This window comes from Monodelphis domestica, chromosome 3 (genome assembly GCF_027887165.1).
Source record: "Monodelphis domestica isolate mMonDom1 chromosome 3, mMonDom1.pri, whole genome shotgun sequence".
In the NCBI taxonomy this organism is placed as follows: domain Eukaryota; kingdom Metazoa; phylum Chordata; class Mammalia; order Didelphimorphia; family Didelphidae; genus Monodelphis; species Monodelphis domestica.
Genome location: NC_077229.1, coordinates 485,199,368 through 485,220,152, shown reverse-complemented (window position 1 = coordinate 485,220,152; position 20,785 = coordinate 485,199,368). Strand labels below are relative to the sequence as shown.

The 20,785-nt window shown below is 36.0% G+C and overlaps 1 protein-coding gene across 1 annotated transcript in view; it reads right to left on the bottom strand.

Annotated features, from left to right (window-relative positions):
- Positions 1–1,670: 1,670 nt before the first annotated feature.
- TMEM171 (transmembrane protein 171) overlaps positions 1,671–20,785 on the bottom strand; it is a 49,207-nt gene continuing 30,092 nt past the window's right edge. The window contains exon 5 of the mRNA XM_007486515.3: positions 1,671–3,460. Within this exon, the coding sequence (XP_007486577.2) occupies positions 3,262–3,460 (199 nt within the window). The 3' untranslated portion in view covers positions 1,671–3,261. The remainder of the gene's footprint in view (positions 3,461–20,785) is intronic.

The window sequence follows — 20,785 nt, the reverse complement described above, 5'->3', positions numbered from 1 at the left end:
TTTAGATCAACACCTCACACCCTACACCAAGATAAATTCAAAATGGGTGAATGACTTGAACATAAAGAAGGAAACTATAAGAAAATTAGGCGAACACAGAATAGTACACATGTCAGACCTTTGGGAAGGGAAAGACTTCAAAACCAAGCAAGAACTTAGAAAGAGTTACAAAATGCAAAATAAATAATCTGGAATACATCAAATTAAAAAGTTTTTGTACAAACAAAACCAATGTAACTAAAATCAGAAGGGAAGCAACAAGTTGGGAAACAATCTTCATAAAAACCTCTGACAAAGGTTTAATTACTCAAATTTACAAAGAACTAAATCAATTGTACAAAAAATCAAGCCATTCTCCAATTGATAAATGGGCAAGGGACATGAACAGGCAGTTCTTAGCCAAAGAAATCAAAACTATTAATAAGCACATGAAAAAGTGTTCTACATCTCTTATAATCAGAGAGATGCAAATCAAAACAACTCTGAGGTATCACCTCACACCTAGCAGATTGTTCAACATGACAGCAAAGGAAAGTAATGAATGCTGGAGGGGATGTGGCAAAGTAGGGACACTAATTCATTGCTGGTGGAGTTGTGAACTGATCCAACCATTCTGGAGGGCAATTTGGAACTATGCCCAAAGGGCGATAAAAGACTGTTTGCCCTTTGATCCAGCCATAGCACTGCTGGGTTTGTACCCCAAAGAAATAATAAGGAAAAAGACTTGTACAAGAATATTCATAGCTGCGCTCTTTGTGGTGGCAAACAATTGGAAAATGAGGGGATGCCCTTCAATTGGGGAATGGCTGAACAAATTGTGGTATATGTTGGTGATGGAATACTATTGTGCTCAAAGGAATAATGAAGTGGAGGAATTCCATGGGGACTGGAACAACCTCCAGGAAGTGATGCAGAGCGAGAGGAGCAGAACCAGGAAATCATTATACACAGAGACTGATACACTGTGGTACAATCGAAGGTAATGGACTCCTCCACTAGGGACAATGCAATGTCCCTGAACAATCTGCAGGGATCTAAAAAATACTATCCACAAGCAGAGGATAAACTGTGAGAGTAAAAACACTGAGGAAAAGCAACTGCCTGACTACAGGGGTAGAGGTGATAGGACTGAGGAGAGACTCTAAATGAACACTCTAGAGCAAATACCAACAACATGGAAATGGGTTAGAAACAGGAACACATGTGATAACCAGTGGAATCATGCGTCGGCTATGGGAGAGGGAAAGGTGGTGGGAGGGGTGGTGGGGAGGAAAAGAAAATTATCTTTGTTTCCAGTGAATAATGTTTGGAAATGACCAAATAAAATAATGTTAAAAAAAAGAATATTGTATCATCATTTAAAAGTATGTGTCTATTAAGTGTCTATTATGCACCAAGCTCTCTCCTAGGTACAAGGCATAGAGATGAAGAAGAGAAATTGTCCCTATCCTCCAAGGGCTTACTTTCTAAAATGGGTGGGAAGAGAGCAGGGTTGGGTTCGAAACAGGATGATATGTTCCCTAGATAAACAAATGGAAAGAAGGGACCAGTGCATCAGGTGCCGATTTACTCATCACTAATTCATACCTGCCATCAGGTTTGAGGAAAATTAGTCCCAGGTAAAGAACTCCATGGTGGAGTAAGAGATCTCCAGAAGGTCAGGGCAAGAATTAAGTATTTTAAGCGGCTTCCTTAGAGTTTATTAGATCATAGAAGTAACATAATTTTGGTCACATATCCAAAGTGTTGACAGCTCTTAAGAAAGGAGGTTTTTTCACCACATTACATTTTCAGACAGGAACCTGCTTAGCCAGTACAGCTTAACTAAGCATTCTAAACCGATAAAACCAGAAAGAACCAGAGAAAATCTACCCTTTGTTCTAATTAGCCAACATGAAGAATTCACCTTCCAGGAAAAGCAGCAGACTTTTCAGAGCTGCTCAACCCAACAAATGTCCAACTCAAAAACATCTTGGCCTGGCCTGAGAAACCCAACCCATGAGGTCTGTTATTGCTTCCCTGACTTGCTGAAGCATTCAAATCCTTCAGCTTTGCCTTAGGCAGCTGAACTGCCTGTTAATACCAATTTTCATAGGGATTATCTGATGCCCTGGACATAAAGGGTTCAAAGTTTTACTCCACTAAATTATACTATTTCTTTCTTTCAGGTTGGGAGCACCTAGCCTTCAAGTCATTCATTCATTCATTATTCATAGTTGTTTATTCAGATGGATATCTATAATTACCTTAATTATAGTGCTTTGTTTGCTGTTATAAAATTTTTTGTATCACAAGCATCCTTTCAGGAAAAAAATATTTCTATACATAATTAGAGATAGGGACTAGATCTCAAGGGTAAAAGGGAACTTCCTGATGAGAGAACTCCCCCTGTGCAACTTAGAGTCTTATCTGATAGCCTCCGGCACAGGGAAGAACACTCCTCTGGTACCAGAGACACATAGCTAGTAGAAGCAGGGATGTGAATCCAGCAGCCTTCTTGGCTTCCAAGCCAGTTATCTCCCCCCTCCCCCTTCTCAATGATACAAAATTATATGAGTGATGCAAATATGTTTTCACACCTCACTGTAACACTATAGAGCAGAATTTGCCTAGCATCCCTTCCAAAGGGATCTAATCAGGGAAAAACCTAAAAGCTCTTCTAAACCATTTGAATGGAAATGGCTAGGTGGCCCAGTGGCTAGAGACAGAAGCTCCTGGGTTCAAATAGGGCCTCAGCTTTCTAGCTTTGTGATCCTAAGCAAGTCATGTTCTCTTCTGTCTTCGAACCAAGCCAATACATTGTATTGATTCTAAAATGGAAGTTAAAGGGCTTCTTTTTTTTTAAGCATTTGAACCTATAAACTGATCCCTCTGCATGGCCCTCAAAGCCAGCTTACAGTGTGAGAGCATGTTTGTAAATGTCACAGGATGAAGGTTCCCTAATTATTTTATTTATACAAACTACACCCAAGAAAATGAGACAGTGGCCATGCTCTTGTTTCTTTTCAACAACAGTGACTGACATTGGAGCCATAAATGAGCAAGGTTAACCATTAGCCAAGGTTGCTACTAGCTGAACTTTGGAGCACCCCCCTCCAAAGAACCAGTGCTTACCAACCTTGAGCCAATCTCAAGAAATGTCAGTGACTGACTATGAAAGGAAAGCATCACCAAAAGTTGTGGTATGTTTTTATTATAAAAAATTAAATAAACGTATGATCAGACATAAACAAGAACTTAGAAAAGTGAACAGTTCATAGTTCATGGTGGGGACGACTGAGAAGATGAAGAAGTGAGATGATCAACATTCACAGTTTCTTTTTCTTCATATCTGGGAGGTAATTCAGATGAAATATGGGAGGCCAGTGATGTCTCAGAAGATAAATTTGTCCCAGAAATGGTATATATGGATTCAGGATTTCGATAAGAGACTGCTCCTTCAACCTCAGAAGTTTGGGTCCTATTAAAAAAAAAAGAAGAAAGAAAAAAAGGGACATTTTTAAAAATTGCATGAAGGTACAGAATTACCTATTATCAATTATCCTACTCCAGTCCATGCCTGCAAAAAAAAATTCCCTATACAGTGAGCTGAGCAAGTGGTCATGAAGCCTCTGTATAAGTATCTCGCACTCAGGAGGGTTAAATCATTAGCTTACTAAGCATTTCCTCCTACTTTTGAACACTTAGAAAATCACATAAATTCAAAATTGGAAGAGACATCGGTGGTCATTCTATCTAACCCATTAATGAGCGTTGAATGCCCTATTATTCCCCACCTCTTCCCCAGGGATGGCTGGGAGTAACCTTGTAGCTATACAAGGAGGAGGAAGACGGGGGCAAGAGACTGGGAGGCAGCATTCCTAAACTGTGGAGTAATGTTGTCAAACTAGTCAGGATCAGCTGAGGGGAAATCATTAGTCAGTTGATCTATCAATAAACATGTATTAAGAGCCTACTTTTATATGCCAGGCACTGGGCTAAGTACTGGGAATACAAAGAAAAGCAAAAGACAATTCCTGCTCTCAAAGAACTCATAATTTAAGCTGGGAGGCACTATGCAAACATCCATGTACAAACAAGATATAGAGAGGATAAAGAAGAGATAATCACCATAGGAAAGTCTCTCACATTAAGGGAGAACATGAAGGGCTTCTTGTAGAAGGTGAAGTTTTTCTTAAATTTTTAATTTTTTTTTTGTTTTTTTAATACATTTTTTTTCAATTGCACATAGAACAATTTTGGACAATCACTTTCTGATACTTTTCAATTCAGATACTCTCCCTCCCTCCTTCCTACCACTCCTCTACCTGAGCTGGGAAAAAGTCTGATACAGGTTATATCAATGCTTTCAGCCAGTACATGGTTCCATATTCCCCATGTCCTGACTGAAGACATATATTACATATATAATAATAAAAAAAAACTCATGAAGGAAATAAAGTGAAAGATGGCATGCTTTGGTCTCCATTCAGATTCCAAAAGTTCCTTCTTTGGCTGTGGATAGTACTTTTTTTTTCTTTAATCATGAGTAAGAATGGAATTTTATATGGTACCTAAAGGAAGTCAGAAACCAAGAGGCAAAGATGAGAAAGAAGAGAATTCTCCAGGTATGAGAGATAGCCAGGGAAAATGCCTGGTTGTGAAATGGACTGTGATGTAGGACACTAATCAGACCAACAAATGGGGGGAGGGGTCAAGTAATCATTCTCATCACCAGTATTTATATAAAACTTTTTTTTTTAATTTACAAAGAACTTTACAAATACAGTGATCCCTTACCTATTGTGGGAGTTATGTTCCAGACACCCCCGCAATAGGTGAAAATCCAAGAAGTAGTGGGGGAACAGAGTGATACTAGAGTCACTGAGCCAATCAGAGACCATTGCACTATGATTGGTTGTCTTTCATCAGCTAATAGTATGCAGTGTACAATCCCATGTTGGCAAACCTGCACAAGTGGTAGTGGCGTACTGCATTTCCATTGTGTACAATACAGTATTCATCCTCAAAATTCCACAATACAGCAAAAACTCTGCCATACAAAATGAGATTTTTTTTTAACCAATAATATAGTGAAGTGGCAATAAGTGACAAGTGAGGGACAGCTGTATTATCTCATTTTATTTTTATAGCAACATGGCAGTTAGATGCTATTATTATGATTTCATTTTTACATATGGGGAAACTGATACAGTGGAATTTAAGTAACTTTCAGGGTCAGATAGCTAGCAAATATATGTAGCTGGATGTTTTCCCCATATATTGAGCCAAATCCAATTTTCTGAAGCTTCTACCCATTGACACTAATTCTTTCTCCTGGAGTCATGTAAAATTAGTCTAATCTCTAACACAAAAGACAATCCTTCAAGTATTTAAAGATGGCCATCACACACCCTGTAAGTCTTCTCTTCTTCAGGATAGAGATCCCTAATTCTTTGAGTGAAAAGGATGTGTTTTCCAATCCTCTTCCTTCTCAGAATGAATTTATTACTAGATAAATTTAGAGACATTGATAATCATCTCAGTAATGACTAAAATGTCATTAGTATTGTGTTCTTTTCCCCTATCCTCCTACTTAAATACTTTAAAATATTTTTTCTAATTACATGTAAAAATGATTTTTAACAATTAAAAAAATTTTAATTCAAAATTGTCTCCCTTGCTCCCCTTCCCCATCGTTGAGAACAATTTGATAGAGGGTATATATGTGCAGTCATATAAAACATATTTCCATATTAGACATGGCATCATATTCTTAATATCAGCATTGAAAGCCTTTAGTTATAATTTTTGAATTTTAATATTTTATTTTTTCCCAATTATAATTTTTAACATTTTTTTTTAGAATTTTGAGTTCTAAATTCTCTCCCTCCATTTATCCCCTCTTTCCTCTCTGAGACAGAAAGCAATGTACTTTAGGTTACAAATGTGCAGTCATACAAAACATATTTCCATATTAGTCACCTTGTAAGAAAAAAAAGACAAAAAAGCAAACAAAAAAATTAAAGTTTTTTAAAGGATGCATTGTTCTGCATTCACACTCCATCAATTCCTTCTCTGGAAATGGATACCATTTTTCATCATAAGTTCTTCAGAATTGCCTTGGATCATTATATTGTTGAGGATAGCTTAATCATTTACAATTGATCATTGTAGAATATTGTTGTTTCTGTGTACAATACTCTCATGATTTTGTTCAATTCATCCTGTATCAGTTCATGTTAAGTCCAGGTTTTTCTGAAAGTATTCTATTCATCATTTCTTATAGCACAATAGTATTCCATCACAATCATATACCACAACTTGTTAAAACATAACCCCAATTGATGGGCATTCTTTAAATCTCCAATTCTTTGCCACTTCAAAAAAAAGCTGTTATAAATATATTTTTGTATATATAGCTATTTTTCCTTTTTTAACTCTATGGAATACAAAACTAGTGCAGTTATTGCTGGGTCAAAGATTATTCATGGTTTTATAGACTTGGAGGCATCATTCCAAATCCCTCTTAAAAAATTGAATCAATTCATTACTCTATCAATAGTTCATTAGTGTTTCAAGTTTTCCACATTCCTCCAAAATTTTCTTTTTCATTTTCTGTCATAGTATGATACATATTAGAGAATGGCTTGATTTCTTATAAATTTAACTCAGTTCTCTCACATTTGAGAAATGAAGCCTTTATCCTAAAAATATGCTGTAAAATTTTTTCCAGTTATGATTACTAATTGTATTTTCTCTTGCTATTCATCTTGCTCTCTCTATCCTGAAAATCATTTTGATTTTGACTACTGCCTCCCCCAAACCACCCTCCTTTCTATCAGCCTCTATTCTCCTTTCTTTATCTCCTTCCCCTCCTTCTTTCCTATAGGGTAAGATATATTTCTATACCCAACTGAGTCAGCATGTTATTCTGAGTCGATTCTGATTAGAGTAAGGTTCAAGTGCTACTCCTCCCTAACCTCCCCAATTTTCTCCTCCATTATTAAAGCTCTTTCATGCCTCTTTTATGTAAGGTTATATACTCTGTTTGACTTTTTCCTTCACCCTTCTTCTAGAGCATTCATATTTCTCATTCATTAATTTTATTTTTAGATATCATTCTATCATATGCTCTTTATGTATACTCCTTCTAATTGCTTTAATAATAATAAAATTCTTAAGAGTTACAAGTGTCATGCTCCCATATAAGAATATAAACAGTTAAAACTTATTGAATCCCTTGATTTCTGTTTCCTGTTTGTTTCTATATTTCTTTGAGTCTACTATTTAAAAGCCAAATTATCTGTCCAGCTTTGGTCTTTTCACCACTAATGCTTAAAATTCATCTATGCCATTAAATTTCTGGTTTTTATACCTGAAGGATTATATACTCAGTTTTAATGATTCTTGGTTGTAATCCTAGCTCCCTTGCCCTCTAGATATCATATTCCAAGTCTTCTGATACTTTAATATAGAAACTGCTGGTAAATCTTGTGTTATCTTGTCTGTGACTCCATGATTTCTGAATGTTTCTCTTTGGCTGCTTGCAATATTTTCTCTTTGACCTGTGAGCTTTGGAATTTGACTATAATATTCCTGAGAGTTATCATTTTGGGATCTTTTTCAGGAAATGATTAGTAGGTTCTTTAAATTTCCATTTTATCTCCTGGTTCTAGAATATCAGGGCAGTTTTTCTTCATTACTTCTTAATAGAGGATATCTAGGCTCTTCTTTTGATCATAGCTTTCATGTAGTATAATTCTTAAATTATGTCTCTAGATCTATATTCTAGGTCAGTTGTTTTTCCAATGAGATTTCACATTTTCCCCCTATTTTTTCCTCATTCTTTTGACTTTGTTTTATTTTTTCTTAATGTCTCATGGAGTTTTTAGTTAATAGTTTTTTGATTCTACTTTTCAAAAAATTATTTTCTTCAGTGAGTTTTTGCACAACTTTTTCCATTTGGTCAATTCTGTTTTTTAAAGAATTCTTCACTTGGATTTTTGTGCTTCTTTTACCATTTGACTTAGCTTGGCTATTTTTTTTAATATGTTATTTTCTTCAGTATTTTTTTGTGCCTCTTTAATCAAGTTGCTGACTCTTTTCATGATTTTTTTTTTGCATCACTCTCATTTCTTTCCCCAAACTTTCCTCTTATTTAATTTTTTAAATCCTTTTTGAGACCTCCTAGGAACTCTTTCGAGTTCTGAGTCCAACCCACATTTTTCTTTGAGACTTTGGAGAGCAATTCTGATTTTGTTGTCTTCTTCTAGGTTTTGTATTTTGACCTTCCCCATCATCCTAATAATTTTCTATGGTCAGGTTCCTTTTTGTTGTTGCTGTTCACTTATTTTCCCCAGCTTATTTCTTGACGTTTAACTTAAAAAACTATTAAGTTGGGCTATGTTTGTAGAGTGAAGGGGGCACTATCCCAAGCTTCAGGTTTTATGTGCAGCTGCTTTCAGAACTAGTTCTGGAGGTCTCTGAATTTTCTATTCTTCCAAAGTGGTATGATTGAAGGAGAGGTATGTTTATTACTCTCCTGGCCTGTCCTCTGGTCTGTGACCACAAGCACTCTTTCTTCCTTGGGCCTGGGACTAGGTTTCCCACTTTCCTGTAGCTGAATGCTTTAATATGCTAATCTTCCTCTTCACCCTGGGACTTTGACCCAGGACTACAACGGGGATCCAAGTAGGGTTAATGCAATAGAGTCCTTCACCTAGTTCTAGGAAAGGAACCCCTGTATTCTCCTTCTGACTAGTTGTCCAATCTCCCTTACCATATGTGCTCTGAAAGCTCTGGAAGCCACTGCTGCTGATTCAATTGCTCCCAAAGTCTGCTACTGCATTGCTGGCATGTTGCCAGCATGGACTTCACTCCACTCTTACCCTCCTCAGCACATAGTAAGAGTTTAAGTGCTTACTGACTGACTGTTAAATGTCTAACCTTACAAATCACCTTCCAACTGGATGAAGGTCCAAAGAGATTAAGTGATTACTGCTAATAAGCAGTGGAACCAGGATTTGAATCTATATCCTCTAAGACCAGTACTATATCCATTGCATCAGAATGCCCCTCCAAAATTAAAAGAGTGTTTCTTTTGGTTTATAGTCTAACTGGGGAAGCATGACCTGGACTCAAAAATATGAATAACGCAAAATAACATATGCTATCCAGTATTATCAATTGGCATGTTGCCAATTTATCTTTAAAACAAAAAAACAAAAGCCCTCCCAAAAATAAACCTTTCACCTGACTTCCACTAGCCCTTTGATTACTGTCCTATTGTTCTTTTCTTCAAACTGCTAAACTTCTAAAATATATTCACTCTTTCCCTTCCTATAATGTTATCCACTCCCTCCACTCTACTGAATCTGCCCTTTCAAAGATTGACTAGGATGAACATTGTATTTCAACACCAATTCATTGAATCCCTACTATTTACTGAAGTTCGCTAGGTGCTACTGGGAAAGAAGTTGGGGCAGGGGAAGAAAAAATAGATTTATTTTTTCCCCTTAGGGAGCTTATAATCTAGTAGATGGGGTAAGGATAAACAAATACTGTAAATATAAATCAAAGTAAAGTGAAAGCAGATTCAAAGGAAGAGATGTTGATTCTGATTAAGGAATAAAAGAAGGACCCCCTAAGGAGAAAGGAGGAATAAGCATTTATTAAGCTCCTTTGTGCCAGATATTGTGCTAAGCATTTTGCAAATATCTCATGTGAACCTCACAATAATCCTGGAAGGCAAGTATTATTATAATCTCCATTTTCCCCTCAGTCAGGAAACTGAGTCAGAGATTACCTGTCTCATCCAGAATCCTATAGCTAGAAATGTTTGAGTCTAGAGTTGAATTTAGGTCTTCTTGACTCTAGGCCCAGTGCTCTGTCCACTGTACCATCTAGGTGCATCTCTAGGTGTTAGAAAAGATGACATTTGAACAGGGATTTATTCGATGGTTAGAATTTGAATTTCCACTGTGAAGCTATAGGAGAGGGTTTTTCCAGATATCAAGAAAAGATCTATCTATGCTCTTTTTCTAGTTCTAGTCATTCCAAACATGAGCTGATGTTGTATTATAGCTTCAGCTATGAGTTCTAACTCTACTGTAGTGGAGAGAATAGAAGGTCTGGAGTCAGAAGACTTTAGTTCAGACCATAGCTTTCTTACTTGCTAAATGTGTGACCTTGAGCTTTTCACCTAACTCTCTGAACTTCAGTATCCTTATTATAAAATGAAGGGGTTGGTTTTGATGATCTCTAGGTTAGACCTCGATCAACTCTAAATCCATGATCCCACCCGAAGAACTATCAAATATATATGTGTGTACATCTCATTCGTCCTCTTACTAAAGTGAAAGCTCCTTGAGCATAAGAGCATTTTGTTTACTCATTACTCTTAATACTCCATCAATAACTGGCAGGGTAAAATTAGGCTAACACAGATTAATATACATGTCAGACCTTTGGGAAGGGAAAGACTTTAAAACCAAGCAAGACATAGAAAGAGTCACAAAATGTAAAATAAATAATTTTGACTACATCAAATTAAAAAGTTTTTGTACAAACAAAACCAATGTAACTAAAATCAGAAGGGAAGCAACAAATTGGGAAACAATCTTCATAAAAACCTCTGACAAAGGTCTAATTACTCAAATTTATAAAGAGCTAAATCAATTCTACAAAAAATCAAGCCATTCTCCAATTGATAAATGAGCAAGGGACATGAATAGGAAGTTTTCAGATAAAGGAATCAAAACTACTAATAAGCACATGAAAAAGTGTTCTACATCTCTTATAATCAGAGAGATGCAAATCAAAACAACTCTGAGGTATCACCTCACACCTAGCAGACTGGCTAACATGACAGCAAAGGAAAGTAATGAATGCTGGAGGGGGTGTGGCAAAGTCAGGACATTAATGCATTGCTGGTGGGGTTGTGAATTTATCCAACCATTCTGGAGGGTAATTTGGAACTATGCCCAAAGGGCGATAAAAGACTGTCTGCCCTTTGATCCAGCCATAGCACTACTGGGTTTGTACCCCAAAGAGATAATAAGGAAAAAGACTTGTACAAGAATATTCATAGCTGCGCTCTTTTTGGTGGCAAACAATTGGAAAATGAGGGGATGCCCATCAATTGGGGAATGGCTGAACAAATTGTGGTATATGTTGGTGATGGAATACTATTGTGCTAAAAGGAATAATAAACTGGAGGAATTCCATGGAGACTGGAACAACCTCTAGGAAGTGATGCAGAGTGAGAGGAGCAGAACCAGGAGAACATTGTATACAGACTGATACACTGTAGTACAATCAAAGGTAATGGACTTCTCCATTGGTGTCAATGCAGTGTCCCTGAACAATCTGCAGAGATTTAGGGAAAAAAAACACTATCCACAAGCAGAGGACAAACTGTGGGAGTAAAAACACTGAGGAAAAGCAACTGCCTGACTACAAGGGTTGAGGGGACATGACTGAGGAGAGAATCTAAATGAACACTCTAATGCAAATACCAACAACATGGAAATGGGTTCGAATCAAGGACACATGTGATACCCAGTGGAATCACGCGTCGGCTATGGAAGGGGGGGGGGGGAGGAAAAGAAAATGATCTTTGTTTCCAATGAATAATGTTTGAAAGTGACCAAATAAAATAATGTTAAAAAAAAATAACTGGCAGGGTATAGTATACCAGACCCTATGGAAAAGCATAAATACTTGGGACTTATTTTTGGAGAATAATTAATGGTCTGATTTAATTGAAGTACAAATAAGATATGTGAAATGGAATTGTATTAGTAAAGGTTGGACTCCTCTGCAGCATTTAACTTTACAGACATCCTCTCTTTATTAAAACCCTTATTTTTCTGTTAGGAAAATGAATAAAATTTTAGAAGTTTTAGATATGATAGACCTATGAAGAAAACTGAATGGTAATAGAAAGGAGTATGACTTTTTCTCAGCTGCATATGGCACCATCACAAAAATTGATCATACACTAGGGCATAAAAAAAAAACCCTCACAAACAAATGTAGAAAACCAGAAATATTAAGTTTGCATTTTTAGAACCATATTGCAAGGGGAAAGCACATTCTTATAATAAAAGGCCTTGTAAGCACAAGTTAAAAATTAATGGGAAACATAATAATCTAATCCTAAAGAATGAAAGAGCAAAAGAACAAATCATAAAAACAATCAATAATTTCATTAAAGATAGTCACAACAATGAGACAGCACACCAAATTTTGTGGGATTCACTAAAAGCAATATTTAGGGGGAGATTGATATCTCCAAATGCTTACATCAATAAAAAAGAGTAAAAACAGATTAATGAATTGGGCATAAAAATAAAAAACTAGGGGGAAACATAAAATCCTTAATTAAACACCAAAATAGGAATCCTGAAAATCAAAGGATAGAGTAATAAAATTGAAAGTAAAATAAAATCATTGAACTAGTAAAATTAAAAGCTGGTTTTATGGGGTGGGGGGGGGGGGGAGAGAGAATAAAATAAACCATTGGTTAATTTCATTTTTTAAAAGGGAAGAAAACTAAATTACCAGTCTCAAAAATAAAAAAAGATAGAGACATCACCTATGAAGATGAAATTAAAGCAATTATTAGGAGCTGTTTTGGTCAATTATATGCCAGCAAAACTAATAATCTAAGTCAAATGGATGATTTAAATTGCTCATACTAATAGAAGAAAAAGTAGGATATTTAAACAACTTTTCTCCAAAAAATTCTCCAAAAGTAAGTCCTAAGTCTTTATGCTTTTGCATAGGGTGTGTATACTATACCCTGCCACTTATTTTTTAAATTATATTTATTTTTAAAACCCTTACTTTCTGTCTTAGAATCAATACTGTTTATTGGTTCCAAAGCAGAAGAGTGGTAAGGGTTAGGCAGTAGGGGTTACCCAGGGTTACACAGCTAGGAAGTATCTGAGGACAAATTTGAGCCTAGGACCTCCCATATCTAGGCCTGGCTCTCAATTCATTGAGTCACCTAGCTGCTCCCTTAACACTGTTTTAGAAGAAGAATTTGAACAAGCCATAAATGAGTTCCCAGATTAGATGGATTTATAAACGAATTCTATGAAACACACAAACAATAATTAATTCCAATACTATATATGCTACTTGAAAAAATAGGTAAAGGAGCCTACAAATTCCCTTTTTAACACAAATATGATTTTAATATCTAAACTAAAAAGGGAAAAAATAGAAATAGAAAACTATAGACCAATTTCACTATTGAATATTGCAAATAGTTTAAGTAAAATATGAAGGAGATTATAGCAATATAGGAAAACTGCCTACATAATTGACTATCAGTAACAAAAACAAAAAAGAACTGAGTCTGAATCCAGACCAAAGTAAATGTTTTTCACTTTCTTAATTTTTTAAATTTCCTTCCACAAAAGGATTCACATGGGAAAATGTTTTACATAATTGCACATGTAAAATCTATATGAGATTGCTCACCATCTCAAGGGGTTGTGGGTTGGGAGGGAAGGAGTTGGAAACTATCTTTACATATAATTGAGGAAATTTTTTAATTTAATTAAAAAATAAAAGTAACCTCCCCAAATTAACAAAACAACAAAAACCATATGGCTATATCAATAGGTACAGAAAAAGCTTCTGACAAAATAAAAGACCCATTCCTATTAAAAACACTAGAAGACATAGGCATAAATGGAGCCTTTCTTAAAAAAAAAAAACCCTCTTACTTTCTGTCTTAAAAACAATATTAAGAATCAGTTCCAAGGCAGAAGAGCAGTAAGGTCTAGACAATTGGAGTTAAGTTACTTATGAAGAGTCACATAGCTAGGAAGATTCTGAGGTCTATTTTGAACCCAGGACCTCTCACCTTCAGGCTTCACTTTCTCTCCACTTAGCAAGGTAGCTGCCCCTGGAGCTTTTATTATAATGATAAGTAGTATTTATCTAAAACCAAGAGCAATTGGCTTTGGGGGGGGGGGTGGTGGTGGTGGTGGTAGGGAGGCGGGAGGAGGGGAGGAAAAGAACATGAATCATGTAACACTGGAAATTTTTTCTTTTTCTTTTTTTTAAGTTAATTTAGTCAATTTAGAACATTATTCCTTGGTTACAAAAATCATATTATTTCCCTCCCTCCCCTCTTCCCACCCTTCCCACAGCTGACATGCAATTTCATTGGTTATTACTTGTATCTTTGCTCAAAACCTATTTCCATGTTGTTGGTGTTTGCATTAGGATGTTTATTTAGAGTCGACATCCCCAGCCATATCCCCTCAACCCATGTATTGAAGCAGTTGTTTTTTCTTCTGTGTTTCTACTCCCATTGTTTCTCCTCTGAATGTGTATAGTGTTTTTTCTCATATATTCCTCCAAGTTGTTCTGGATCACTGCATTGCCACTAATGGAGAAGTCCATTACCTTCGATTGTACCACAGTGTATTAGTTTCTGTGTATAATGTTCTCCTGGTTCTGCTCCTTTTGCTCTGCATCAATTCCTGGAGGTTGTTCCAGTCTCCATGGAATTCCTCCACTTTATTATTCCTTTTAGCACAATAGTATTCCATCACCAACATATACCACAATTTGTTCAGCCATTCCCCAATTGAAGGGCATCCCCTCATTTTCCAATTGTTTGCCACCACAAAGAGCGCAGCTATGAATATTCTTGTACAAGTCTTTTTCCTTATTATTTCTTTGGGGTACAAACCCAGCAGTGCTATGGCTGGATCAAAGGGCAAACAGTCTTTTGTCGCCCTTTGGACATAGTTCCAAATTGCCCTCCAGAATGGTTGGATCAGTTCACAACTCCACCAGCAATGAATTAGTGTCCCTACTTTGCCACATCCCCTCCAGCATTCATTACTTTCCTTTGCTGTCATGTTAGCCAATCTGCTAGGTGTGAGGTGATACCTCAGAGTTGTTTTGATTTGCATCTCTGATTATAAGAGATGTAGAACACTTTTTCATGTGCTTATTAATAGTTTTGATTTCTTTGGCTAAGAACTGCCTGTTCATGTCCCTTGACCATTTATCAATTGGAGAATGGTTTGGTTTTTTTGTACAATTGGTTTAGCTCTTTTATAAATTTGAGTAATTAGACCTTTGTCAGAGGTTTTTGTTATGAAGATTGTTTCCCAATTGGTTGCTTCTCTTCTTATTTTGGTTGGATTGGTTTTGTTTGTACAAAATCTTTTTAATTTGATGTAATCAAAATTATTGATTTTACATTTTGTGATTTTTTTCCTAGCTCTTGGTTGGTTTTAAAGTCTTTCCTTTCCCAAAGATCTGACATGTATACTATTCTGTGTTCATCTAATTTGCTTATAGTTTCCTTCTTTATATTCAGGTCATTCACCCATTCTGAGTTTATCTTGGTGTAGGGTGTGAGCTATTGATCCAAACCTAATCTCTCCCATACTGTCTTCCAATTTTCTCAGCAGTTTTTTTTTTTATCAAATAGTGGAATTTGGTCCCAAAAACTGGGATCTTTGGGCTTATCATAGACTGTCTTGCTGAGGTCACTTACCCCAAGTCTGTTCCACTGATCCTCCTCTCTGTCTCTTAGCCAGTACCAAATTGTTTTGATGACCACTGCTTTATAGTATAGTTTGAGATCTGGGACTGCAAGTCCTTCCTTCACATTTTTTTTCATGATTTCCCTGGATATCCTTGATCTAGTGTTCTTCCAAATGAACTTTGTTGTGGTTTTTTCATATTCAGTAAGTTTTTTGGAAATTTAATGGGTATGACACTAAATAACTAGATAAGTTCAGGTAGGGTGGTCATTTTTTTTATTATGTTAGCTCGTCCTACCTATGAGCAATCAATGTTTTTCCAATTGTTTAGATCTAGTTATAATTGTGTGGAAAGTGTTTTGTAGTTGTGTTCATATAGTTCCTGTATTTGTCTTGACAGATAGATTCCTAAGTATTTTATATTGTCTAGGGTGATTTTAAATGAAATTTCTCTTTCTAATTCTTGCTGCTGAGATGTGTTGGAGATATATATATAGAAATCCTGATGACTTATGTGGGTTTATTTTGTATCCTGCAACTTTGCTAAAGTTGTTGATTATTTCCACTAGCTTTTTGGTTGATTCTCTAGGATTCTTTAAGTAGACCATCATATCATCTGCAAAGAGTGATAGCTTGGTCTCCTCATTGCCTATTTTAATTTCTTTTTCTTCTCTAATTGTTATAGCTAGTGTTTCTAGTACAATGTTAAATAATAGAGGTGATAATGGGCATCCTTGTTTCCCTCCTGGTCTTATTGCAAAGGCTTCTATTTTGTCCCCATTGAAGATGATGTTTACTGATGGTTTTAGATATATACTGTTTATTATTTTTAGGAAAGACCCTTCTATTCCTATACTTTGTAGTGTTTTCAATAGGAATGGTTGTTGTATTTTGTCAAAGGCTTTTTCTGCATCTATTGAGATAATCATGTGATTTTTGTCGGTTTGCTTGTTAGTATGGCCAATTATGTGGATGGTTTTCCTAATATTGAACCATCCTTGCATTCCTAGTATGAATCCTACCTGGCCATTGTAAATAATCCTCATGATCACTTGATGTTGTCTTTTTGCTAGTATCCTATTTAAGATTTTTGCATCTACATTCATTTAGGAGATTGGTCTTTAGTTTTCTTTCTCTGTTTTTGACCTGCCTGGCTTTGGAAGCAGTACCATATTTGTATTGTAAAAGGAATTTGGTAGAACTCCTTTGCTTATTCTGTCAAATAGTCTGTATAATATTGAGATTAGTTGTTCTTTGAATGTTTGATAGAATTCATTTGTGAATCCATCAGGCCCTGGGAATTTTTTTTTTAGGGAGTTCTTTGATGGCTTGCTCAATTTCTTTTTCTGATATGGGGTTGTTTAGGTAATCTATTTCTTCCTCTGTTAGTCTCGGCAATTTTTAATTGTATGTATATATATATACATATATGTATATACATACATAAATGTATGTATATAAATGTATGTATGTATATATATATATATATATAATTGTAAATATTCATTCATATTGCCTAGATTGCCATATTTGTTGCCATATAATTGGGCATAATAGTTTTTAATGATTGCCTTTATTTCCTCTTTATTAGAAGTGAGGTCTCCCTTTTCATCTTGGATACTGTTAATTTGGTTTTCTTCTTTCCTCTTTTTCATTAGATTGACCAGTACTTGTCTATTTTATTTGTTTTTTCAAAGTACCACTTTCTAGTCTTACTCATTAAATCAATAGTTCTTTGACTTTCAATTTTATTAATTTTTCCTTTGATTTTTAGGATCTCTAACTTAGTCTTCATTTTAGGATTTTTAATTTGTTCATTTTCTAGTTTTTTAATTTGCATGCCTTATTTATTGACCTCTATCCTCTCTAGTTTGTTAATATATGAACTCAAGGGGGGGCAGCTGGGTAGCTCAGTGAATTGAGAGCTAGCCCTAGAGACGGGAGGTCCTAGGTTCAAATCTGGCCTCAGACACTTCCCAGCTGTGTGACCCTGGGCAAGTCACTTGACCCCCATTGCCTACCCTTACCACTCTTCTGCCTTGGAGCCAATACACAGTATTGACTCCAAGATGGAAGGTAAGGGTTTAAAAAAAAGAATATATATATATATATGAACTCAAGGATATAAACTTCCCCCTGAGTACTGCTTTGGCTGCATCCCATAGATTTTCAAAGGATGTCTCATTGTCATTTTCTTCAATGAAATTATTAATTGTTTCTATGATTTGCTCTTTAACTAATCGATTTTGGAGAATTGTATTGTTTAATTTCCAATTAATTTTTTATTTGCTTCTCCATGTACCCTTAATAATTATTATTTTAATTGCATTGTGATCTGAGGTTGCATTTATTATTTCTGCTCTTTTGTACTTGTTTGCAATATTTCTATGACCTAGTACATTGTCAATTTTTGTGAATGTACCATGTGCTGCTGAAAAGAAGGTGCAGTCCTTTTTTCCCTATTTATTTTCCTCCACATTTCTACTAACTATAAATTTTCGAAGATTTCATTCACTTCTCTTACCTCTTTCTTATTTATTTTTTGGTTTAATTTGTCAAGTTCAGATACAGGAAGGTTCAGGTCTCCCAATAGTATAGTTTTTCTATCTATTTCATCCTTGAGCTCCAGTAGTTTCTCCTTTAGAAATTTGGGTGCTATGCCATTTGGTGCATACATGTTGAGTACTGACATTTACTCATTGTCTATACTGCCTTTTATCAGGATGTAATTATCTTCCCTATCCCTTTTAATCAGATCTATTTTTACTTTGGCTTTGTCAGAAATCATGATTGTGACTCCTGCCTTCTTTTTATCAGTTGATGCCCAACAGATTTTGCTCCATCCTCTGACTTTTACCTATGCGTGTCTAACTTCCTCATGTGTGTTTCTTGTAGATAACACATAGTAGGGTTTTGTTTTCTAATCCACTCTGCTATTTGCTTGCATTTTATGGGTGAGTTCATTCCATTCACATTCAGAGTTATGATTACCAGTTGTGTATTTCCCAGAATTTTGATTTCTATTCCTAGTTCTGCCTTTTCTTCTTTCACAATTTCCTTCTACACCAATGTTTTGTTTTTTAATCAGTTCCCCAATTCCCATTTTTACTTCCCTTTCTACCTCCTCCCTTCTTATTCCCCCCTTATTTTCTTTATAGTCCTTTTAAACTACCCCCATACTCTCCCTCCCTTGTTCTGCTTCCCTCCCCACCAGTCCATTTGTTACCCTTCTACTTCCCTGTAGGGTGAAAATTTATTCTCTGCACCAATGGATTGGATTGTTCTTCCCTCTTTGGGTGAGTTTCAATGCACGTAACAGTTGAGTATTTCCTATCTCCAACGTCTTTACCCTTTGAGTATGTTGAGGTTCTCCCCCCTCTAGCCATGAGCTTCTTTGTGACGTATAAATTTACCCCCTTTTATTTCTTCTCCCATTTCTTTTAATATTAACCTTTTTTTAGCTCTAGTTGTATGTACATATGTATATATACACATGTATATGTATTTATGCATACATATATCTATATGCATATTTATGTCTTGTCATTTCATCCTATACAGTTTGTCACTGTTCCCTCTAAGTGTAATTCTTCTAGCTGCCCAGGTGATAACAATTTTTAAGAGTTATCAATGTACTCTTTTCTAATAGGGATACATATCATTTTAACTTATTGGGTCTCTTAAAAAAGGGTTTTTTTTGTTTTTGTTGTTTTGTTTTGTTTTTCTTTTTCCCCTCTTTTTTAATTACCTTTTGATGATTCTCTTGAATTCTGTGCTTGGGTATCAAATTTTCTGTCCAGGTCTGGTCTTTTCTTTACAAATGCTTGGAATTCTTCTATTTTGTTAAATAACCATACTTTCCCCTGTAAGAATATAATCAGTTTTACTGGGTAGTTGATTCTTGGTTGTAGGCCTAGTTCCCTTGCTTTCCAGAATATCATATTCCATGCTTTTCATTCCTTCAGTGTAGCTGCAGCCAGATCCTGTATTATCCTCACTGTGGCTCCATTGTATCTGAATGACTTCTTCTTAGCAGCTTATAATATTTTTCCTTGGTCTGATAGTTCTTGGATTTGTCTATAAGATTCCTGGGTGTTGTCAGTTGGGGATTAAGTACAGGAGGTGATCTGTGGATTCTTTCGATCTCTACTTTTCCCTCTTGTTCTAGAATATCAGGACAGTTTTCTTGGGTAATTTCCTATAGTATGATATCCAGGATTTTCCTTTTGTCATGGTCTTCTGGTAGAACAATGATTCTTAAGTTGTCTCTCCTGGAAGGATTTTCTAAATCTTCTGTTTTGTGAATGAGATGATTCATATTTTCCTTAATTTTTTCATTCTTTTGATTTTGTTTTATAGTGTTCTGCTGCCTTGTGAAGTCACTTGATTCTAGTTGTTGTATTCTGGTTCTTAAAGACTGGATTTCATCCCTGGCTTTTTGGTTATCCTTCTCCTTCTGCTCTGATTTTCTTTGGAGATCATCTTTCATCCTCTTTGCCTCATCTTTCATCTTCTTTGCCTCATCTTTCATCTCCTTTGCCTCATTTTCAAGCTGGTTGATTTTGGCTTTCAAGACACTATTTTCCTGTTTAGTTCAAGTGCCTCTGTTTCCAGATGACTTAGCTTAGTTTTTAAGTGCTTTTCCCAGTTATCTTCAGCCTCTATTAATTGTGTTTTGAATTGTATTTTGAGTTCTTCCAAAGCCTGTGTCCAATTCATTGGGTTTTCTGTTTTATTGCTTGGTGTTCCCTCCTCCTCTGTTCCATTTGCTCTTTGTTCATTGCCTATATAGAAGCTGTTGATTGTAATTTATTTTTTCTTTTTCTGTTGTTTGCTCATATTTACCCCTTCTCTACTCCCTGTAGTTGTCTGTGCTCTTGCTCCTCTTTTTTTTTTTTTGGTTTTGGGTTTTTCTGTCAGTCTTCCCTCTTGGAGTTTTGTCAGCAAGTCTCTCAGAGCAGTCTGTGTGGGATGGGTATTGGAGTTTTTGATTCCCTGCCCTCTGGAGGCTTTGATTGGATTAAAGTCCAGCAGTCTATGGGGGAGAGGTGTTGGAACTTGAGCTTCCCTGCCCTCTGAGGACTTTTGCTGGCATTACATCCAGCTGGGTTGGGCTGGATGTGCCCTGAGGCCAAAACTTCCTGGAAGGGGGGAGCAATGTGGAGGTTCTCTGCTGCTGCAACTAGACTACCTGCTCTGTGCTCCTTCTTTAACTCCTTCCCCACCACCTGTGTTCGATGCTCTGAGCCTGGCACAGCTTTTCTCACAAGGTACTCCCT